The sequence below is a fragment of the Pleurodeles waltl genome, chromosome 9, assembly GCF_031143425.1.
Source record: "Pleurodeles waltl isolate 20211129_DDA chromosome 9, aPleWal1.hap1.20221129, whole genome shotgun sequence".
NCBI lineage: Eukaryota > Metazoa > Chordata > Amphibia > Caudata > Salamandridae > Pleurodeles > Pleurodeles waltl.
The window spans coordinates 888,742,736-888,767,217 of NC_090448.1; the positions used below are offsets into that span (position 1 = coordinate 888,742,736).

At 47.6% G+C, this 24,482-nt stretch overlaps 1 protein-coding gene across 3 annotated transcripts in view; it reads left to right on the forward strand.

Moving 5' to 3' along the window:
• The window catches only part of BTBD7 (BTB domain containing 7), a 353,483-nt gene that overhangs the window by 213,322 nt on the left and 115,679 nt on the right, over positions 1–24,482 (forward strand). For all 3 annotated transcript variants that reach the window (XM_069208224.1, XM_069208223.1, XM_069208225.1), the window contains one exon: positions 18,072–18,215. In XM_069208224.1, coding sequence (XP_069064325.1) covers positions 18,072–18,215 — 144 coding nt within the window. The remainder of the gene's footprint in view (positions 1–18,071; positions 18,216–24,482) is intronic.

Below are 24,482 nucleotides of genomic sequence, written 5' to 3' on the forward strand. Positions count from 1 at the left end.
TGCTCTGCTGAGGTATGAGTGTACTGCCGGTGATGAGGGTGCCAAGTCCGCCACGTGTCCCAAAGACCGTTACTCGTCATCCACCTGACAAGGGACAGGGAGGGTCTCCTCCGCTCATCTGATATGGGGCCTGTAGTGTCTAGGGAAGGGTCCAGGACCGCATTCATATCCCAGCCGAGGAACATGGGACCCACTAGCATTTGAGTCAGTAATATGTTAATGGTGTGGAAAAGTGTATCTAGGTCTGGTGGGGGGGGGGGGCAGAGGCAGGGGGTTGAATATACACTGAGTGGCCATCTACCTTGCCTACCAGTGCCACAAACCTTTCCTGTGGGTCCAACTACTCCTGTTGCAACACCAGGGGATAGTTAAGACCAGAAACACGCAGGTGGCTCCCATAAAGTGTGTCTCCTGGAGGGGTGGGACTGAGGGACAGAGGTGTTGCACCTGGTGCAGAACAGCTGTTCCTTTAATTTTATCTAGGAGACCATTGACGTACCGTGAGATTATATTAGTGGGAGCCATGTGGCATTAAGGAAAGAGGGGACCACACCCATTCGCGTCACAGAGGATTTTCTGCCCGAGGGATCTTAATAGACCGGGATCGTGCATGTACCTAGTTGCTTGAGGTGTCAAAAGGCACCCTTCCTCCTGCGACATCAAGGGGTAGAAAACAATCAACAAACAAATGTAGCAATGCAATTATGCAACACTATAACCCTCCCAACTCCCCCTCCCTATACTAACCCTCCCAACTTGAAGAAGCATTTGTCGCCCCAAAACCCCCAGAGCAACCAGAAGAAAGAAGGAGAAAAAGAGACGAGTCTCCGCTGGCATGGAGTGGTGGACCCCTCCCGCAGATGGGTCCACTTATACGCTGCTGGTGGGCACACGCAATTCCCGTTGGTCTCATGTCAGATAAGTGGGGTTTGGCTGAACCTCTCCTATTCCTCTGGAGGCGCTCCACCGATGCCGCCGACTCCTGGAAGGTGTCCCGCTGCCCCAGGGGCGACAGGAGCCAGCCCGTGGGTCTCCAGAACGGCACAGCTCCACAGTCGCTCTCCTGGGTGCATTAGCATCAGCGTGCTCCGAGGGGGGAGGAACCCCTACCCCTCATCTTCCCAAAGCAGATGCTCCTCCATGGCCCGTTCCCACACCACCTCCAGGGTGTCAAAGAAATAAGTTCTTCCGGCATAGAGCACTTTGAGTCGAGCCGGAACAAGAGCATATATTTCAGTTGCAGAGTCCTTCGTTTCTGCTTGACCTGTTCATAGGGAGATCCCGGGAGTAGTCCTGAAATATCAATATCTTTGTGTTTTGCCATTGGATTTCTGGTTGAGCTCTAGCCTCACGAAGGATGGCATCCCTGTCTCTGTAGTTGAGGAAGCGGGCAAAGATCGCACGCTGCGGCACCCCAGGCAGGGGTGTGGTGGAGAGGGCCCTGTGTGCCCCGTTTGATGGCAACCCAGGGGGACAGTTTAACCTGGGGCATCCATGATTTAAGCCAACCTTCAAGAAAGACAGCAAGACAAGGGCCTTCTGAAGACTCCGGGAACCCCACAAAACACAGGTTATTCCGTCTTGAGCAGTTTTCAGCATTGTCAGCACTCTTTTGCAATTCATGGGTGCACATGAGGAGGCAAGACACCTTTGTCGTAAGGTTGCAGACCTCATCTTCAACTGTAGAAACACATGTGTCTGCTTCCGTAGGTGTAAAGAAATGGCTCCCTGTTGCAGTTACCCCCCACTTTGTGCCTGATACTGATGCTGACTTGACTGAGAAGTGTGCTGGGACCCTGCTAACCAGGCCCCAGCACCAGTGTTCTTTCACCTAAAATGTACCATTGTTTCCACAATTGACACAACCCTGGCACCCAGGTAAGTCCCTTGTAACTGGTACCCCTGGTACCAAGGGCCCTGATGCCAGGGAAGGTCTCTAAGGGCTGCAGCATGACTTATGCCACCCTAGGGACCCCTCACTCAGCACTGACACACTGCTTGCCAGCTTGTGTGTGCTGGTGGGGAGAAAATGACTAAGTCGACATGGCACTCCCCTCAGGGCGCCATGCCAACCTCACACTGCCTGTGGCATAGGTAAGTCACCCATCTAGCAGGCCTTACAGCCCTAAGGCAGGGTGCACTATACCACAGGTGAGGGCATATGTGCATGAGCACTATGCCCCTACAGTGTCTAAGCAAAACCTTAGACATTGTAAGTGCAGGGTAGCCATAAGAGTATATGGTCTGGGATTCTGTCAAAAACGAACTCCACAGCTCCATAATGGCTACACTGAATACTGGGAAGTTTGGTATCAAACTTCTCAGAATAATAAACCCACACTGATGCCAGTGTTGGATTTATTAAAAAATGCACACAGAGGGCATCTTAGAGATGCCCCCTGTATTTTACCCAATTGTTCAGTGCAGGACTGACTGGTCTCTGCCAGCCTGCTGCTGAGAGACGAGTTTCTGACCCCATGCGGTGAGAGCCTTTGTGCTCTCTGAGGACAGAAACAAAGCCTGCTCTGGGTGGAGGTGCTTCACACCTCCCCCCTGCAGGAACTGTAACACCTAGCAGTGAGCTTCAAAGGCTCAAGCTTCGTGTTACAATGCCCCAGGGCACTCCAGCTAGTGGAGATGCCCGCCCCCTGGACCCAGCCCCCACTTTTGGCGGCAAGTCCAGGAGAGATAATGAGAAAAACAAGGAGGAGTCACTGGCCAGTCAGGACAGCCCCTAAGGTGTCCTGAGCTGAGGTGACTCTGACTTTTAGAAATCCTCCATCTTGTAGAAAGAGGATTCCCCCAATAGGAATAGGGATGAGCCTCCCTCCCCTCAGGGAGGAGGCACAAAGAGGGTGTACCCACCCTCAAGGACAGTAGCCATTGGCTACTAACCCCCCAGACCTAAACACGCCCTTAAATTTAGTATTTAAGGGCTCCCCAGAACCTAGGAACTCAGATTCCTGCAACTTACGAAGAAGAGACTGCTGAGCTGAAAACCCCCTGCAGAGAAGACGGAGACACCAACTGCTTTGGCCCTAGCCCTACCGGCCTGTCTCCCTCCTTCAGAAGAAAACTGTTCAAGCGACACTTTCCCCAGGACCAGCGACCTCTGAATCCTCAGAGGACTGCCCTGCTTCCAAAAGACCAAGAAACTCCCGAGGACAGCGGCCCTGTTCAACAAAGACTGCAACTTTGTTTCCAGAGGAGCAGATTTAAAGACCCCTGCAATCCCCGCAAGAAGCGTGAGACTTGCAACACTGCACCCGACGACCACGACTCGACTGGTGGAGAAACAACGCTACAGGGAGGACCCTCTGGCGACTCCAAGACTGTGAGTAACCAAAGTTGTCCCCCCTCAGCCCCCACAGCGACGCCTGCAGAGGGAATCCCGAGGCTCCCCCTGACCGCGACTGCCTGACTCTGAAATCCCGACGCCTGGAAAAGACCCTGCACCCGCAGCCCCCAGGACCTGAAGGATCGGAACTCCAGTGCAGGAGTGACCCCCAGGAGGCCCTCTCCCTTGCCCAGGTGGTGGCTACCCCGAGGAGCCCCCCCCTTGCCTGCCTGCAACGCTGAAGAGACCCCTTGGTCTCCCATTGATTCCTATTACAAACCCGACGCTTGTTTACACACTGCACCCGGCCGCCCCCGCGCTGCTGAGGGTGTACTTTTTGTGTGGACTGGTGTCCCGTCCACCCCCCCCCTCCCTCCCCCCAGTGCCCTACAAAACCCCCCTGGTGTGCCCTCCGAAGACGCGGATACTTACCTGCTGGCAGACTGGAACCGGGTCACCCCCTTCTCCATTGAAGCCTATGTGTTTTGGGCACCACTTTGAACTCTGCACCTGACCGGCCCTGAGCTGCTGGTGTGGTGACTTTGGGGTTGCTCTGAACCCCCAACGGTGGGCTACCTTGGACCCCAATTTGAACCCCGTAGGTGGTTTACTTACCTGCAAGAACTAACCATAACTTACCTCCCCCAGGAACTGTTGAAAATTGTACTGTGTCCACTTTTAAAATAGCTATGTGTTTTATGTAAAAAGTATATATGCTATTGTGATTATTCAAAGTTCCTAAAGTACTTACCTGCAATACCTTTCAAATTAGATATTACATGTAGAATTTGAACCTGTGGTTCTTAAAATAAATTAAGAAAATATATTTTTCTATATAAAAACCTATTGGCCTGGAATTGTCTGAGTGTGTTTTCCTCATTTATTGCCTGTGTATGTACAACAAATGCTTAACACTACTCCTTTGATAAGCCTACTGCTCGACCACACTACCACAAAATAGAGCATTAGTATTATCTCTTTTTGCCACTATCTTACCTCTAAGGGGAACCCTTGGACTCTGTGCATACTATTCCTTACTTTGAAATAGTGCATACAGAGCCAACTTCCTACATTGGTGGATCAGCGGTGGGGTACAAGACTTTGCATTTGCTGGACTACTCAGCCAATACCTGATCACACAACAAATTCCAAAAATTGTAATTAGAAATTGATTTTTGCAATTTGAGCTATTTGTATAAATTCTTAAAAGTCCTGCTAGGGCCTTGTGTTAGTCCCGGTTAGCATTTCTTTTAGAGTTTAAAAGTTTTGTGAAAGTTTGAATTAGATTCTAGAACTAGTTTAGATTCTTAAAAAGTATTCCAACTTTTAGAAATATGTCTAGTGCAGATGTGAATGTGGAGGAACTCGACCACACACCTTACCTCCATCTTAAAATGAGGGAGCTAAGGTCACTCTGCAACCTAAAGAAAATAGCAATTGGCTCAAGACCCTCCAAACAACAGCTCCAGGAGCTTTTGGCAGAGTTTGAAAAAGCCAACCCCTCTGAGGATGACAACCCAGAGGAGGATGTTAGTGACTTGGAGAATTCCCCCCTTCCAGTCCTAATTAGGGAGATCAGGGACCCTCAATCGCTGACTCCAAACAGAATAGTCAGAGATGCTGCTTCCCTCACAGGAGGGGCCAGCACCTCTGGAATCACTGAGGATAGCCTCAGTGAAGAGGACCTCCTGATAGCCAGGATGACCAAAAGATTGGCTTTGGAAAGACAGATCCTAGCCATAGAAAGGGAAAGACAAGAGATGGGCCTAGGTCCCATCAATGGTGGCAGCAACATAAATAGGGTCAGAGATTCTCCTGACATGTTGAAAATCCCTAAAGGGATTGTGACTAAATATGAAGATGGTGATAACATCACCAAATGGTTCACAGCTTTTGAGAGGGCTTGTGCAACCAGAAAAGTAAACAGATCTCACTGGGGTGCTCTCCTTTGGGAAATGTTCACTGGAAAGTGTAGGGATAGACTCCTCACACTATCTGGAAAAGATGCAGAATCCTATGACCTCATGAAGGCTACCCTGATTGAGGGCTTTGGATTCTCCACTGAGGAGTATAGAATTAGATTCAGGGGGGCTCAAAAATCCTCGAGCCAGACCTGGGTTGATTTTGTAGACTACTCAGTGAAAACACTGGATGGTTGGGTAACTGGAAATGAAGTGCATGACTATGTTGGTCTTTATAATTTGTTTATGAAAGAACACATTTTTAGTAACTGCTTCAATGAAAAGTTGCATCAGTATCTGGTAGACCTAGGACCAATTTCTCCCCAAGAATTGGGAAAGAAGGCGGACCATTGGGTCAAGACTAGGGTAACCAAAACTTCCACTGGGGGTGACCAAAAGAAAGGGGTTACAAAACCTCCTCAGGAGAAAGTGGGTGACACTAGAAACAAAGAAAAAGAGTCCTCTATAGGCCCCCAAAAACCAGACCAGGTGGGTGAGCCCCGAGACACAACCCAAAACAAAGGTGGGTACCAGGGTAAGAACTGGGATGCCACTAAGGCATGGTGCCATAACTGTAGACAGACAGGGCACCACACCAAGGACACTTCTTGTCCCAAAAACAAACCCCCTAGCAAAATCCCAGGGGTAACCAGTGTAGCCATTGGGGATGACTCCTCAGATGAGGAGGTCTTCATAGCCTTCAACTGGAAAAAGGGCCCAACAGGTGAGTTGGAGATTACAGAGGGAAGTAGACACTTCCACCACCTACTGGTGAATGGAATCCCAGCCACTGCCCTGAGAGACACTTGTGCCAGTCACACTATTGTGCATGACAGGCTGGTGTTCTCAAACCAGTACATCCCAGGTGAGATGGCCAGAGTAAGAGTTAGCCCAGACAGGGTCACTGATAGGCCTGTGGCTTTTGTGCCCATAGAAGTGGGTGGGACTTTTAGCTGGAGAAGGGTGGTAGTCAGTACAGACCTCCCCCTTGATTGTCTCCTTGGAAATGACTACCCAGAGGTTAGTCAGAGCCCAAGAGAGGAACTGGTCCAGTGCCAGTCCTCTCCAAAGGATTCTGAAGGTGCTACCCCTGCAGTAACTGCAAGTAGGCCCCAGAAGAAAAAGAAAACAGAGTAGGAAAGGTGGACAACCTTTAGCCAAGGTTCCAGCAAGCCAAGGAGATTCTGCTCCAGTAGGGGAGAACTCCAAAAGTGGCACTGGTACAGTCCAACTTGACCCACAAGAAGTCCTGGCTAGTCAGGCAACTGTTAAGTGGGTGGCTCCTCAGCTAACAGAAGAAAGAGTGGAAGAAGGGTGTTTACTACAAGGTGTGGTAACCCCCCACTCTAATACATCAGACAGGCACCCTGAACCCAAAGAAGCCTGTAACTTAGCCCCTTCACTTGTAGGTGAAGAGCTAAAGGTGTGGTTCTGGGCACTGACAGCTGTCAGTGGCCTCTGCTGGGTGTTAGCCTTTATGGCTGCACTATCCTTGGCATGGTGGTCAGACCCCATGCCAAATAGCAAGTTAGGCCCCCTGACCCTGTTGGTCATGGTGGGGTTACTCCAGCTCTGGGTAACCTCTTTGGGTAAGCTAGGGGTGACCCTGGCTAAAATAAGATTAGCAGAGGTGGATACCTCTAACCCCAAAATAGAGAGAATGGGTGAAGACATTAAAAGCACAGACAAGCGGCAGTTCAGATTAGGTCCTATCACTGTAGAAGTGGGTCAGTTCCCCAGAGGGAATGACCTGAACAGGAGGATGTAAGGCAGAGTAGGCTCTGCAACAAACCAGCCTATTTCCCCTACTCTTCCTCGCCTGACAGACTAGGAAGACTCTCCCAGCTTTGGCTGAGTCTCCTGGCCTGTGGGCTGGGGGGGGGGGGGGGGGCTTATGTAAAGAAATGGCTCCCTGTTGCAGTTACCCCCCACTTGTTGCCTGATACTTTTGCTGACTTGACTGAGAAGTGTGCTGGGACCCTGCTAACCAGGCCCCAGCACCAGTGTTCTTTCACCTAAAATGTACCATTGTTTCCACAATTGGCACAACCCTGGCACCCAGGTAAGTCCCTTGTAACTGGTACCTCTGGTACCAAGGGCCCTGATGCCAGGGAAGGTCTCTAAGGGCTGCAGCATGACTTATGCCACCCTAGGGACCCCTCAATCAGCACTGACACACTGCTTGCCAGCTTGTGTTTGCTGGTGGGGAGAAAATGACTAAGTCGACATGGCACTCCCCTCAGGGCGCCATGCCAACCTCACACTGCCTGTGGCATAGGTAAGTCACCCATCTAGCAGGCCTTACAGCCCTAAGGCAGGGTGCACTATACCACAGGTGAGGGCATATGTGCATGAGCACTATGCCCCTACAGTGTCTAAGCAAAACCTTAGACATAGTAAGTGCAGGGTAGCCATAAGAGTATATGGTCTGGGAGTCTGTCAAAAACGAACTCCACAGCTCCATAATGGCTACACTGAATACTGGGAAGTTTAGTATCAAACTTCTCAGAATAATAAAGCCACACTGATGCCAGTGTTGGATTTATTAAAAAAATGCACACAGAGGGCATCTTAGAGATGCCCCCTGTATTTTACCCAATTGTTCAGTGCAGGACTGACTGGTCTCTGCCAGCCTGCTGCTGAGAGACGAGTTTCTGACCCCATGCGGTGAGAGCCTTTGTGCTCTCTGAGGACAGAAACAAAGCCTACTCTGGGTGGAGGTGCATCACACCTCCCCCCTGCAGGAGCTGTAACACCTAGCAGTGAGCTTCAAAGGCTCAAGCTTCGTGTTACAATGCCCCAGGGCACTCCAGCTAGTGGAGATGCCCGCCCCCTGGACCCAGCCCCCACTTTTGGCGGCAAGTCCAGGAGAGATAATGAGAAAAACAAGGAGGAGTCACTGGCCAGTCAGGACAGCCCCTAAGGTGTCCTGAGCTGAGGTGACTCTGACTTTTAGAAATCCTCCATCTTGTAGAAAGAGGATTCCCCCAATAGGATTAGGGATGTGCCCCCCTCCCCTCAGGGAGGAGGCACAAAGAGGGTGTACCCACCCTCAAGGACAGTAGCCATTGGCTACTAACCCCCCAGACCTAAACACGCCCTTAAATTTAGTATTTAAGGGCTCCCCAGAACCTAGGAACTCAGATTCCTGCAACTTACGAAGAAGAGGACTGCTGAGCTGAAAAACCCCAGCAGAGAAGACGGAGACACCAACTGCTTTGGCCCTAGCCCTACCGGCCTGTCTCCCTCCTTCAGAAGAAAACTGCTCCAGCGACGCTTTCCCCAGGACCAGCGACCTCTGAATCCTCAGAGGACTGCCCTGCTTCCAAAAGACCAAGAAACTCCCGAGGACAGCGGCCCTGTTCAACAAAGACTGCAACTTTGTTTCTAGAGGAGCAGATTTAAAGACCCCTGCAATCCCCGCAAGAAGCGTGAGACTTGCAACACTGCACCCGGCGACCACGACTCGACTGGTGGAGAAACAACGCTACAGGGAGGACCCTCCGGCGACTCCAAGACTGTGAGTAACCAAAGTTGTCCCCTCTGAGCCCCCACAGCGACGCCTGCAGAGGGAATCCCGAGGCTCCCCCTGACCGCGACTGCCTGACTCTGAAATCCCGACGCCTGCAAAAGACCCTGCACCCGCAGCCCCCAGGACCTGAAGGATCGGAACTCCAGTGCAGGAGTGACCCCCAGGATGCCCTCTCCCTTGCCCAGGTGGTGGCTACCCCGAGGAGCCCCCCCCTTGCCTGCCTGAAACGCTGAAGAGACCCCTTGGTCTCCCATTGATTCCTATTACAAACCCGACGCTTGTTTACACACTGCACCCGGCCGCCCCTGCGCTGCTGAGGGTGTACTTTTTGTGTGGACTGGTGTCCCCCCCGGTGCCCTACAAAACCCCCCTGGTCTGCCCTCCGAAGACGCGGGTACTTACCTGCTGGCAGACTGGAACCGGGGCACCCCCTTCTCCATTGAAGCCTATGTGTTTTGGGCACCACTTTGAACTCTGCACCTTACCGGCCCTGAGCTGCTGGTGTGGTGACTTTGGGGTTGCTCTGAACCCCCAACGGTGGGCTACCTTGGACCCCAATTTGAACCCCGTAGGTGGTTTACTTACCTGCAAGAACTAACAATAACTTACCTCCCCCAGGAACTGTTGAAAATTGCAGTGTCCACTTTTAAAATAGCTATATGTGTTTTATGTAAAAAGTATATATGCTATTGTGATTATTCAAAGTTCCTAAAGTACTTACCTGCAGTACCTTTCAAATGAGATATTACATGTAGAATTTGAACCTGTGGTTCTTAAAATAAACTAAGAAAATATATTTTTCTATATAAAAACCTATTGGCCTGGAATTGTCTGAGTGTGTGTTCCTCATTTATTGCCTGTGTGTATGTACAACAAATGCTTAACACTACTCCTTTGATAAGCCTACTGCTCGACCACACTACCACCAAGTATGGAGCATTAGTATTATCTCTTTTTGCCACTATCTTACCTCTAAGGGGAACCCTTGGACTCTGTGCATACTATTCCTTACTTTGAAATAGTGCATACAGAGCCAACTTCCTACAGTAGGTCAGCCAATGCATTCTTAAGGTCTTGTTGCAGCAGGGACATATCAACCCTTACCACCTCTATTTTATTCTCGGCCACTGCCTAGAATGACTGTTTGGCCTGGAGGATCTTGTCAATATCGCAGTTGCTGCTCTCTGCCTGGGCAGCGCCTCCAGACGCATCTCTCACAGGGCACCAGGCCGGGGCCGCAAACCTATCAATGTAGGGCTGGGAGGATGATTGCTTCACCTGCTTATCTCTCCCCATGGCGCTGGGAGGCCAATAACGGGTACAGTAACTGGTGCTGTGGTTCTCTATAGTTCCTGCAAGGATCGGTCTCTTGGTGGTGGTTGCAGGGTGTGGTGGGGGGGGGGGCTCTGGGACAATACCGCTAGCACTCCCCGAGAAGGCAGCAGTTGGTCAGCCGCGGTCTGCACCGCCGACAGATGCCCATGGATGTCAGTCACCCCTGGTGCGGGCTGCGCAGCTCGTCCCGTCTCTAGTGGCACAGGGCAGTTCCAGTGGTCTCTTCTAGGCCCCTCATCACCCCGGGACCTCAGCACGCCACCTGTCTGCAGCTGGCCCAGCCTGTGGCCCCAGCCCTCGATCCTCCCCTCCTCTCCCAAACGAGGTGTAGACCAGGTTCTCGGTCTCGCGCTGCCCGGGTCCAGTGCCTCCCACCGGCATGCGCCTCCTCCGTACCTTGTGCGGTCATGGCTTGAGGCCAGCACCTCTCAGGGCCTCGGCCGCCTCCACCCCATCTTCTGGTCCTGAGGGAAACAACAGTGGCCCCACGCGCACTCAGCCAGCCGGCACCTCCGTTCACCGATGCAGCCTGGTCCATACAATTTCAGGCAGGGGCGGGCCTACTCCATCACGGCCCACCCTGGCCCCTGCCTCTCTTTGCAGCCATTGGGTCTGGCCCCACGCGGCCTAGTCCCCGCCATGTGGGTCCTGTTTATGCTGGGCCCCAGACCGCCCCCGGGCTCTACAGGGGAGCGGCACCCAACAGCAAGCGCTGCGATGCCACATCAACTCCAGGCAGGGATACTGTCTTGCCCCGGCTCCTCCAACAGGCCGCACAGGCCCCAGGCACAGCCCGGGTCCAGCGCAACTCAGGGTCTCATTGTCTCTGCCCCGTCACCGGGCCAGCGAGGACTCCAGGGCACCACCACGGCCCATTCTACCAGCCGCAGCAGGGGCACGCACGCCAACATGTCGTTCTCAGCCCCTGCCCCTCTTCTCTGCTGTTGGTGTGGGCCCACTGCAGCCACTGGGGGCCAGCACCTTCCAAACAAGGTCTGTTGTCCCTGATCCGGCCCAGGGCTCAGGATCACTCCCGGTCCCACAGTGGGGCTGCGCCTCACCGCAGGTGCCCCGGAATCGCTCCGCCGAGTCCCAGGCCCAGACGAGGCCGGGGACGGGCCCTATCACTCGGCTGGCAGGGAGGGCCTTCTCCGGCCCCCGGGTCAACCCGATTGCATGCCTCTGGGCACCACTGCCTCACCAGTTCTCTGGGGCCCAGGCCGTCTCGCCCGGTGTCCCCTCAAGCCCTGCGGGCAGCCGCCATTTTTTCTATGCCTGCCATCCAGGTCTCGTCGCCTCTCCTCCTCACAGCTTGACGGCAGCCAAAGAAATGCCCTCTCTCAGCTCAGCGCCCATCCTGTGTCTTGCCAGGACCGCCTGTCCCAATCTTGAGGGGCCGTGGGAAGCGTGGATGGTGGTGGATGACGGAGGGGTCTGGAGCACTTGTGAGTGCGACCGCCATCTTGATGCCCAAAGCCACGCTCCCCCTTGTTGCATATATTTGTGTGGGAAGGGATTAGAAGGGAGCATAACTCCAAGAATAAAACTATGGTTAGTAACAGTAATGGATTTCAACTTTGTAATGGAATGTGTGTAAAGGCAGAAGAAATGTTGTGGCTGATTGGTTGTTGGAACTGCAATTGGATAACAGTTTATATATTGAGGACGAAACAGAAATGAAGAATGTCAACGTTTTTGATGTAAGTGAATTTGCGTTGATGGAGAAAGTGTGGAAAGTTGCTGGAGCGCAGGATGAGTTACGTCAGGAATTGAAGTGTCTTATAAGTGGTGGTTCGAGTCAGGACCATGAAGAAAGTGAAAGGATGAGGCTTGTAGCATAAGGAAGGATGAGTTGTGTATTCATGGATTTATGATTTTGAGACTTGATAGTCATTCCTCAGAGTAAACTGAGAGCAAAGTTGATTAATATGGGACATGGAGGAAATTTAGGCAGAAGCTTGACTAAATGAAGGCTGAGGCAGTTCTTCTGGTGGCCAGGAATGGACAGAGAGGTCGAAGTGAGAGACTGTAGCGTGTGCGCACATAGTGATAAGAGCAAAGTTAGGATAGAACTACCTTTGAGTTCTAGAGAATTGCTAGAGAAACCCTGGGAATGATTGGCAGTGGATTTTGTAGGTCCAATTGAAAGACTTGGTAGGCGAGATGGTTTTTTAGTTGTCATTGTCGATTATCACAGTAAGTGGCTTGTTGTAAAAGGTATGGAACAAATAAACACAGAAAGTGTTGTGAAATTCTTAAGAGGTGTTCCTGGAGGAAGTGATTACTGCATACAATGTAGTAGTGTTTACTTCATCTATGATGATTGATTTTTTTGGAGACATTTGGGTATTAAGCATGAAAGAGTAGCATTGCCACTACATGAAATTGATTTGTTTGAGGAATTTGTGGCTGTAGATACACATGCTTTGCATGCCAAATAGTGGTGGGTCTGGATGTGTGAAAGTTGTTTCTTCTTTTAAGGAGTCTTCAAAGAAGTCTTTCGAGTCACACGGTAGAGTGACTTCTTTCTAGGTGATACTGCGCATGGCACTTCATTGTTAGATTGTTTTTTCTCCGCTGTCGAGATTGGACTTGTGTGCCAATGCTCCGGTTCCAGACTGTTACAGTAGCCTCTCGACTTGAGATTTATCCTTGCCGGTATTGTTTTCGATCGCGCTTTCTTATTTCGGGTGTTGCAGAGATACTACACCACTTATCTGGTTGACGCTCTTTGGCGCAGCCTGTTAGGGCCTCGCCCTTCGGGCCATCTTTGGCAGTCTTTCCAAGTTTCTCTGGAGAATGCCCTGATGGTGATGAAACAGACGCCCTTCAGGTTCTGCCCACGCTGTGATGTGAAGTATCCCCAAACAGACTTGCACCAATCTGTAACCTGTCTGTCCCCAGAACACAGGAAGGCGGATTGTGAGATGTCTATTGTTCCAGTCCAAGAAAACATTACTTTGTCTTGAAATGCAGAGGTTGGTAAGAAGAACCACCCTATCTCTGTGCAGGGTCGGATTGGGATCCACAATTCGGCCCGGGCACTCCCCAAAAAAAAGTGTCCCATGTTCCCGGATTGCCCCTTTCATTGATCACCATTTGCTTAGTGTCATTAGACTTACTTTTAGACAAATGTTGTTAAATTAGGCATTTGAACGCTTATAGAGCTAATAAACTTGGTGACAACTAGATGCACTGCAGTTCATCCAGGCTGGCAAGGTGAAATTAAACGGCCACAACTACATTTCTGACTAGAGATTCCAGCTGGCTGTTTTTTCTTTTTAACAGCATGACCAGTATTTTTATGTCCTAGGTGGTACGGAAATGAAGAAAATCCCCCCCAAAACTGGTATTTTTAACTCTGGTATTTACATTTTTAAAAGCAATCGTAATGCAATAGCACATTAAAATATTTTCTTAAAGATGAGTTACACCTAGTCCTAGACAAAAGGCAGACAAGCCCTTTTAAAAAGGAATATGGATGTCTTCAAGTAAAGAGTCCTTTTTATTTATCACGGCTCGGGCCTTCGGATAATCCGGCTGTTTATTTTTATTCTGTGTAGTTTTATATGGCGTGACCTATGCCCAGAAGTATTGGAGCCTTTTACATGAGCACTAGTTAATTACACTGCACGCTATCAAATTCAGTTTTATTTAGGCCTTGAGAAAGTCATTGATTTGCACACAGGAATCTGTGGGATGCTGTGACTTGAAAGTACTTTACAGACCTTCTATTTTTTTCTTCTCTCTGGGAATGATGCCTTACAGTGAGACCTGTGCAGCCCCACACCCCCCACCAGTCTAAAAGAAACTAGGGGCGAGGTGACAACATCTGACAACCCCCAAAGGCATAGGCCTCTGCATACTCCCCTCCTCCCCTTGGCCAGAATGTGGTGGCCCATCGGGGAGGTGTCAGGGGAAAACTGCTGTTATTCTGGGTCGGACACATGGGGGCCCTGGGGTGAGAATGACTCGGGGGCCTCCAGCCTGGCTCCGGTGGGTAGAGGCATGACAAAGATAAATACACATTACAGTGGCCTGGCGGGTGCCTGCCAGACTGTAAGGCTCTATGGGCCGGTTAACTGAGGCACTAATAAAACTGGCCCATGTATGACCCTGGAGCACTGGCCCATCGGCCAGTTCCCAACTGCCTACCTTCCCAATCCGACCCTTTCTCTAACCTTGGAAGAAGCTTTCTTCCAACTGCACAAAGCTTGGAGCTCAGTAAAACGTTTGAGTCAAGTGACAGCGACTAGAAGTGCCATTTTTCAAGAAAGGAACTGCAGAGGCATGTGTGTAGGGTTTCAAATGGAGGGGCCCATTAGTCATGTGAGAACGACGTTAAGATTCCATAAGGATGCAGGTGTAACCCATTCATGGTATAATTCATTTGAGCCCATCCTTGAAAGCTTTAATGACTGGTGTTTTGAATAAAGAGATGTGTTGACTATTCTGTAAATAGGCAGCCATTGAAGCATAATCTCATGGATGTGAACACTGACCCAGCCTCTTGAAAATGAAGAGGCTGGGTTAGTGGGTGTGTAGAGAATTCGAAATATTTTATAGATGATTGATTGGCCCCGATTCCGAACTGCATCGCTTTAGGCATGATTCCAGAAGGGGTAATGAGGTTTGATTTTGTTGAATGTGTTTCACGATACTGAAACTGAGGGAAGTTCATGCAACTCCTTTCTTCACACACTCACAAAAAGGAGCAAAATCCAGAGTTGGTATGTAGAAGACTGACACTATGGATGTTTTGCCATGCAAATTCTATATTGCAGCAGTCTATTTCCCTTGAACTCCAAATTCCAAAGCACTGGACCTTGATAAACACAGGGCCTAATTTGTAACATTAAGTGTAGGTTCCCCAATTTTTTTTGGTTAGGAGTCTGCACCCTCAGCCCACATCCAGATCTGGCACTGCTGAGAGCCACATGTAATACCTGATCTGAATTTCAGCAAGTGAGCCTTCCTCAAGTAAGGTTGTGAGGTTCCCTCCCCAGAAACAAATCACAATTTGCATTTAAAGCCCAATTTGACATAAATTTGCTAAAATAACTAATGCACTGAAAGGGAGCACATGAAATATTCCAGTGCTCTGTGTTAATTTGATGGAAGGACCATGCTAGTATATGTCATCTACCAAATTTCATAGATGTCAGCCTGAACTTGTGATTTATCCCAGGTCTGACATGACCAGATGGTAATAAGTAGCACTTTGTGCTTTTAGGTGCATTACCTAACTTGAATCCTTAAAATTGCACAACTCAGGTGTTCTACTAATTATATTTTTTATTTTCTGTGCCAAATATGTTGTTAAATTGAACTCTATTTTGCTAAATCAGTGTGGGATTTTCTTGTGTTGTGTTTTCACTTTATTACTGTTTGTGTGCTGCATAAGTACTTTAGACTGTGCCTCCAAGTTAAGCCTGACTGCTTTTATGCCAGGCTTACCCGAGGGTTAAGCGGAGATTAATTTAGTAAATTATGGTTCACCCTGACAGGGATTGTGACTGTTTCTTCAGAAGGCTCACACCCTCCCCCTCAATTAACCACCCAGTTTCTCCCAATAGCCATATAACTTTCATCTTGTGGATACACTGCACCAAGATTTGGGCTGTTGCTGTGGTCAGCCTCATCAGGGAAAGCGGAACACCCTCCTTTACAAAGCTGAGCAAAACTTTAGAGAAAGGAGCGACCAGGAGGTTGGACAGGATAGAAGGATGGCAATGCTGGGGAGAGAGTGGCCAAGCAGAGGGAGGTGATTAGAAAAGGCAATACTGAGAACAGAGCAGGCAGGGGGAAGGACAGTGTGAGAGCAGGAGGTGCGGAAGAGAGAGGGGCCAAAGAGAGGAAACGGGATGAGAGCAGGAGTCTTTTAGGCAAGAGGTTTGGGAGGAAGAGGGAGCACAAAGACTTCTGAGGTAAGAATGTTGAGGCAGTAAGGGTATAGAGCAGAGGTCTTCAAACTGGGGGCGGGTAGGGCCCCTCAGGGGGGCCTCAAGTGATGCGAGAGGGGTCCCAGACACTGGCCAAAAGAAGCATTATACAGATAACATGGCTTTGTTTTAAGCAGAAGCTTGTTGTTGCATTTTTAAAAAGGTAACAGTACTTAACTGCAGTGTTTAAATAGGTCTGGGCATATTTAATCATTGCCATCTTTATAAAACAATTGTGAACATTTCTGAGGGGGGCAATGATTTTTATTTTTCAACAGGGGGAGGGATGGCATTAAAAAGTTTGCAGACCACTGGTATAGAGAGTGAAGCAACAACTGCTGGGGAGAGAAGGACTAGATTATGGATGGCTAAGAAAGCAGACGACGTTGACGAGAGACCAGAACTAAGTCAGGGCTCGACTCTCACACTGGGACATGAACCACCCCTTCCCCTCGTTTTCTCATCCTTGGATATAAATGGGGCATAATCAAACTGAGATTAAACAGCTTTTACTTTTTCATTGTCTTTTCTTTTCTGCTTTGAAATGTGCAATTGGTACCACCTAAAATGTATACTTCATTTCAACTTTCATTTGTGCTCACCAGCCATTTGAGAAAATAGATTCCGTTCACCAAGTCCTCGAGTAGTTCATTCCTAACTTACATGGCTTACTCTCCACTCCTAAAAGATGAAACTGAGAACCTTTTTTTGTTTTGTGAACGCATCTAGTTTTCCTTTAAGGAAAACGGTCTGCAAAAAAAAAAAAAAAGGTTGCTTATTGCACAGGCATGGTGGTCTCCTAATCCCAGCAGTTCCTAATGGGGCGCAGACAGAGACCTACCTCATTAATATTCATGAGGTAGGTCTGTTTGCGACCTGCTGGGAATCACAAAGTGTAAAACACACTTCCATACGTTAGTGTTTTAGATTACCAAGTAGCAAATTGCAAAAATGTGCAATTTGGTAACTGAAAACACTAAGCTTCGTACACCTGGCCCTTAGTTCCTTAAGAATTCTGACTTCTATATATTTTGCCAAGGATGGTATGTCCCTGTTGGGCCTGCAAGGTTGGACATGAAAGTTGCTGTATTTGTAGCCATTCTTTCATTCAGCTTTCACAGTGGCAATAGAGCCTTGCAGGGTAGTTTGATGCATCATTCCATTCCTGTTTTGAAAAATGGGCTTTTCTCAGACCAGTTCAGACAATATGCTTACCAGCATTACAACATAAAAGCTAGTTCCAGAGCAGATAATCAATCTTCAGTCAGTCTTGATTGGGCAGTGTATTCCCCTGATTATCTCACCTCTTCTTTCTACTGCCTCTGAGGTTGGGTCATGATTGTAATTCTTTTGCTTATATTAGAATCCTATGAAAGTGTCATTAAAGCTACTGGTGTTCACTCTGCTCCATCTTTGGTATTCAGAAGTGAAAAACATCCAGGCTTGCTCTCCGTGCGCTATTAACACACATGGATCAGAAGGTGTCAGTGGATCCTCACTCGTGGACTTCCAAAAACAAACTGTTTACACGCTGCTAAGCTTGGTGGTTCTAAAGTTTAAAAAGCTAGTGTTAGGTTGTGTCTAGCTACAGCCTAAGGCTTGGTGCACCACTTTCTGCTTTGTTGTGCCAGCTTAAATTCCATTTACAAATGGCTTTTTCACTTCAATGCCCATTTTTTCACAAATTAGCAATTTGTCTTTCAAGAAAAGAAAATAATTCCTAATGTGGGCTTGCTTCCTTAGTTACATTATTTTCATATAAAAATTGTTACAGATTATCATGCATACGGCCGGTGATCCTTTTTTGTACTTAGTGAGAATATCCATGATGGAGAACTAGGATAACAAGTGAGCAACATTTTTTGTTGAGTTTTAAGTACACGCAGTATGCTATCTGTTTACAGATGTAGAGGCCCTAATTTTATTCTTGTGTATTTCTTATATTTTTCCCTTTCTGAATACAGATGAAGAGAGGTCTGATTAGCACACCTCCGTCAGACATGTTACCAACAGCAGAAGGTGGGAAATCAAATGCCTGGTTACGGCAAAAAAATGCTGGGATATATGTCCGACCTAGACTGTTTTCACCTTATGTGGAGGAGGCTAAGGTGAGTAGAAACATATTGTGTCCAATAATTAAAACTTTTTTAAAGTGAAATATGAGGTTGTATGTGAATGTATAAAGTGCAATCCTATCTACAGAGCTAAAGCTCTATTAAAAGGGAGCCTGACTAGATAGAGGTACAGATGGGGAGGCTGGATGCCCTACTGGCGATGGTAGAGGGATGAAGGGCACTAGCCAGTGGCTTAGGACTCTACTAGAGCACTGCAGAGAGTGGTGGGTGGGGAGACTGGATTCGAGCTAGCCTGGCTGATGAAGGGTGATACCCTGAAACCGGTTCCAGGGTGGACCTGGCCTGGCAGTTCAGCTGGACTGTTCCCATGGGGGACAGGGTCAAGGCTGATTTGCATATGGCTGAGTGCCAACTGAGGTGGCATGGTGAGCAAAAGAATGATGGATTAAACCCAGATCCATGACTGGGGGTGAGTGGTTGAAAAGTTTTAGCACTCCTTCCATCATCCTTTTGTTTTGCTCAAGTGGAAAACATTACCAGTGGGTGGTGGGACCCTGTAGATGCACTGATAAGTGTGGTGAATTGAGCATGTGGAAAGGGTTATTCAGTCTGTTTTTTTAGATACCTCGTAACCGGTTTTGTTCTCGTTTGCTGAGAAATTACTGTGTTTTTTTATTATTTCAAGGAACAAATACAAATCTTTTTATTGCACAAGCTGGGCAATTATGTTTAACTTTGTATTAACTAATGTGAGGACACTTAGCCAATAAATGTACCCACCATCATTGCTCATATTTTACTAGAGGGAGCATGACTGGTTGGGCTGGTCCCTTCAAAAAATATCTTTGCTGTCATTCTCTCCCTATGTCACTGTATGTATAGTCTCGCTATACCTCCTCCAAACTTTACTGAGGTACACATCTAGATGACTTTACCTGGACAGAGACTGCTTTACTGACCCAGAGAGTCTTGGTGCATGTATGTTTTTTCTTTTTAATTACCATGTAAACTGTGAGCCCGTCTCCAAAGTATTAATTCTGTCATTCAAGCTTCACTTTGGCTTTATTTCTGTGTTTGTTAGATTCTCTTGGTTGCTTTTCACAATTACCTCAACGGGCCCTTATGTTGTGAACAGTTAAAAGTAAAACCACCAAGATCCCCATATTTTCTGGTGTTTATTTGGGCATGGGCGGTATCTATATTTTGCTTCTTTTGTTTACCAGCATGTCTGTACCCCCCCCCCCCCCCCCCAGCGAGGCCTGATCTGTGGGGTGGTCTCCAATGTGTAGCGTATGGCTATATCCCTCTTAGCAGAAAGTGTGCCCTAGCTCATCAGAATCCACTCTCCCCTGAAGGCCCAGGTCTCCTCAAAACCCCCTATTGTATCATCTTGGGTGAAAAGTAAGGAGGCCTCTCCAGTACCAGGGATAGTGTATGAATAAGTTTGTGGCAGTATGCTTTAATCATTGGCTATATGAATTAACGCACTATTCCCACCTGGATTATTTTGCAATTTTGGAAGAGAGTCCCTTCCATTTTCCACAACTGCTTAGGAATGAAATAAACCATCTGGTAAATATTGAAATTGCATCAGACTTGACTTAGTGTATATGGTGCATTCACTGGGTGCAAGTAATTCACCCCTCAAATCTGTTTCGTCCAAGGGGCCAAGATCATCATCCGATCATGATGTTAGGACTGATCAGTTATTTGGGTAATTGCAAATAAGAGAATGAAATAGTCTTGTCCATGGCACGTTATCCCCCTAGGGGACTGTACTCCGGGAGTGTCAATCAGTGGGGTCAGTAAGCCTTAAATGCATACTTTAATTGAGGGTATGAAAAAAAACATTTTTGGAGCTCCAATTCCGCCCTGTAATGTGGTGATGGGCTTCATATAAATTCTAACCTATACATCACCCAGCTAAGATATCCCAGTATGATCTGACATTTTTTAATTCTAGCCATACTGTTTGTTTCTTATGTAAGCCTACCCTCCCTCTACATTCAACGAAAAACTCTACTCCAGCAATCTGCCACAGTCCTGGTTCATAAGGAGTGATTCTTCAGAGTTGGTCCCTGTGGAGAATGTTCATTATACCCGTTTTCTCCAATACGTTTCGCTCAGCGCAAAAGGCAGCATTTCCTGTCACCACACAAACGGTCCTTTATCAAGATCACTTGGGTGGCCCAATAGTGAAGGCACATGTCTGCCGTACCTAGATCACTTTTGTATAGTGAGTGGGCGCTCTTGTTGAATGTAAATTTAAGTGTTGGATGGAAAAACCTCACTCAGCTGGCATATTCCATCTTTGGCTAGTCCATCCCACTATGGTGAGATTTTACTACCATGGCGGTCTGAACCTAAAATAGATGGAGATCAGGGTAAATGGTGTTGGATATATGTGGGATCCCACATGGTGGGGCGGGCTAGCCCATTATGATGCATTCCACAACTATGTGAGTGAGGCCTTTTCTATCCAAAATCATTGTTCTTTCCTGCCGGAAATTAGCACTGGATAATTATGCCAGTTGCAAAATTCTCCTAGCGTATCTGGTATGGACTTGATATTTATTTATGGAGGGTACATAGTTAAACTGATTTACCAGTTTTATTAGACAGGGTGTCCACAAACATGGGCTAGCAATGACTTGCCCTAATTTCCTTTGAGCACAGATGCCTTACCATATATTTCTACGTCTCATTAGTCGTTACCCTCTCTATTTTGGGTAACACAAAAAAGAGTAGGTCATCAGCATACAAAGATACACCATCACTGTTTTTCTCCATTTGGATTCCCTGCACTAGTTCATGGCTTCTAATCCATGCTGCTGGTGGCTTTGATGTAAGATTGATTAACAAAGGGAAAAGGGGACATCCCCGCTTGGTACCTAATGAAACACTGAAGGGTGGCGGGATGGGTGAAGGCTTCATTGACCCGTAATCTGGCTATGGGTAATTTTTAAATAGATTTAAATACAAGATAAGGTGTGGTCTAAAGTTCAGTTTATGGAGCACTTGGCATAGAAAATCCCAGTCCACACAATTGTCCTTTCAAAATTAAACCGCACCGGTGCACATGGACCAGGTGATTTTTTAATACATGCCAGTGCAGTCAGCACACTTCTAACACAGTGTTTGGTACCCCTGCCTGGTATAAATCCATTTTGGTTGTAATGGATTAACATTGCCAACTTTAACCAGTTGATTCTGTAGTACATTGGCTTCCCATTTAATAAGTGCGATTGGGCAGTAGCCGTGGCATTGATTGAGGCTTATGAGGCACGGTGGAGATGTTGGCTAATTGGAGGTCTTAACACTCCTGCTTAGCCAATTTGGTCATGGTTTTGGACATGTGATATGAGTGAAGAAAAGTGTTTGGAAAATTTCAGAGGAAACCATTTGGGTCAGGTTTCTCAGCTCCTTGCCTGTGCGAGATCATCCTTAATTTCTTGTCCTCATTATGTGTTATTTTGTTTTCAACATATCCGGTTATTGACATTTCAAAGAGAACAACTATCCTCAAATTTGCACCTTTTGTATATCTTACACTATCTTCTAGCCCGCTTCCCGTCCCTCCCACCATTGCTCCTTTACTTATCGATCTCTTGTGTTGTCCCTTGAATGCACCTCATTATCACCAGGAAGTTCAGAGATCCCACACTCCATAGTTACCCCCATTTCTGGGGCAGCTTCTACCCTTGTACATCACCCACTCTGCCATCATGCACCAATTCATGTCTCGCTTCTTTGACCCAAAGTCTGGGGCCTGCCTGGCTCCCAATGACTTTACTATATTTTGTTTTGTCACCACCAGGCCCAATGTTATCCTTGTCTATTGCGCCCGCTTATATCTTACTCCCCCAGATATTCAGAATACATTGCTTTGCAGAGACTCGTGAACCCTCACCCCCACCTCACTCGGGCAATCCACCATCGTAGACCAAAACCCATGCAGTATTGGGCACACCCAGAGGATGTGGAAGGAGGTACACGTTTGTCCACAAGCACATATACTTTCAGTAAGTGGAAATTTGAGCTCAGTTCTATTCTCAACCCACAGCACTGGAATGGGGAGCTCTTGTATTAGTGGGAATGTTAATTCTCAGTAGTGTGAACTTTGCAAAGATTATGGTAGTATCCGGTCAGCGCAATTGCGATTTCTGGTGCATCTGTGCTTAGTGATCCAGAGACCTCTCTAATGCCTGATAGTCCTTGAATTAGCACTTCTGTGGTCAAGCCAGCATATGATTTTTCTGTGGACTTATACACCTGTCGTTGCAGTGCCATCTGTGCAAGTCTGGCTGTGCACAATGCGATCTCTCGGCTGGAGTCTCTGTCCGTCTCTAGCTGTTGCAGTAATGCTGTGTCACCAATCGATATGTAACATTTCTCAAGTGATCCAATACCATCTAGTGTTCCTCTCACAGAAATTGCTGTATTGTTCCACAAGATTCACTTTTTGGCTCCGCAAAAGGTATTTTATATGCGTTTATTTTGGCCTTCATTTTGGGTCTGTTTCAGTTTAAGGGGTCGGCAAAGTAAAGATTGATGTACCCTCCATTACATATGTTTGATTGGAAGAGAATAAAGTACTGGACAGGAGCTTTTTCCAGTAGCCTTTTAAAGGCTTTATTTCAGCAGCATCGACAGGTGAAAAGGGGGCACAGAAGTGGTTAACCAGCCTTTAGCAGCTAAGGGCAGCCAGAAAATTTCTATGAAACAACAAGCAATTACTAAAATCAAATGTTCACACTGTCAAGCCTCCACCAACCTTCCCTTCACAGCCCCATCAACAGTTAGAGGAATATCAATTTGTCAAGCACTGTCAAATGATTATGGGTATTAACTCTGAGCGGGTAACAACACAATCACATCATCCTGGATACCAAGCTCGTAGTATTTAATCCAGCCACCCCATATTTTATTAAATTTACGTAGGCAACCTCTGCTGTTACATGTAACCTATTACGCAGCCATGTATACGTCTATCCCCTTCTTCCATTCCCCTGTAGTCGGAGTCTCAGGGACTCCCCAGTACTTCTTGGCCAGATCCCTTTTAGCAATCACCAAGTACAGAACAATACTTTTGCTTGGGGGAGAGCCACATCTGTGGGGATAGCTAAGAAGATATTTTTGGGGTCCTCTGGGAGTGCTGTCTTCACTGTTACCCAATTCTGTTAATTTCTGCCAGAAGGTGCTTATGACCAGACAGCTCCACAATGTATGAAAAAAACCTTCCCATTGTCTCTTGCATCGCAGTGAATCAGATGCTGCTGCCTTGTCCCAAAACAGCCGGTGGAGGACTTTGAGTTGAATAAGCCTACATCTGGACTTAATCACTACTTCCATGGGAAATATTAGGGCAGCCTCCCAGTCCAGATCTTTCTTTTTGCCTATTTCAGCTTCCCATGTGAGTCTAAGTTTCTTTAGGGTGTCGGGCAAATTATTTTTCATTTATCTCTCCCATTAAGAGTCTATGTTCCAGGGATACATACTCTGGGAGGTCTGTGATGACAGACTCCGCACTCAGACGTGCTTAAGTTGGAGGTACTTAGTGTTTTGTATCATGAAAACGATATTCACTTTGGAGGGGGGAAACATGAGGGCAACCCCTTACATTAAGTCATCCACCTTAGAGATACCAGTGCAGTCCCACTTGCTAAACCCTTCAACTTTCCAAGTTCTTTGAAACTGCTCCCTATCCAGTGCAGGATTTCCTGGGTGATTCTCTTTGCCCAGCACATATATCTATTTGTCTTAAGCCACACCTGAATTGTCACTTGGGTTGCCAGGAGGCGATGCCTCATTCATACCCCCCTAGAGATAATAAGCGATATTTTCGAAATGAAAATTGTGTTCTCTCAATGCGTAGGTGGGGTAATCCCCCTGTGTGCCCAGTCATTTATTGCATTCCGTTCAGAAACCCAATAATAGGCCCTAATATCTGGGAGCCCTATGCCTGCATTATAGGAATTTGTTGCAGTGTCTGAAGGGCTATTCAAGGATGCGCATCGTTACATAAGTTTCCAGAGTACGGTATCAATTTTAACGAAGACCTCAGACAGGACTTTATAGTAATAACTCTATAGAGTGTATGAGAATTTCAGTAAGGTGACCATCTTAAACATAGCTGCCCTACCCAATATTGTGAGATGCTGGGCTCTCCAACGAGCAGTCTCTATGTGAAAATCTGTCAATATTTTCCCTACATTAAGTTCAATGCTTCTCTCAGGGTCTAATGTTGCATAGATACCCCAATGCCAAAAGCCCTCTCCAGTCACTCTGTCTCCTAGCAAA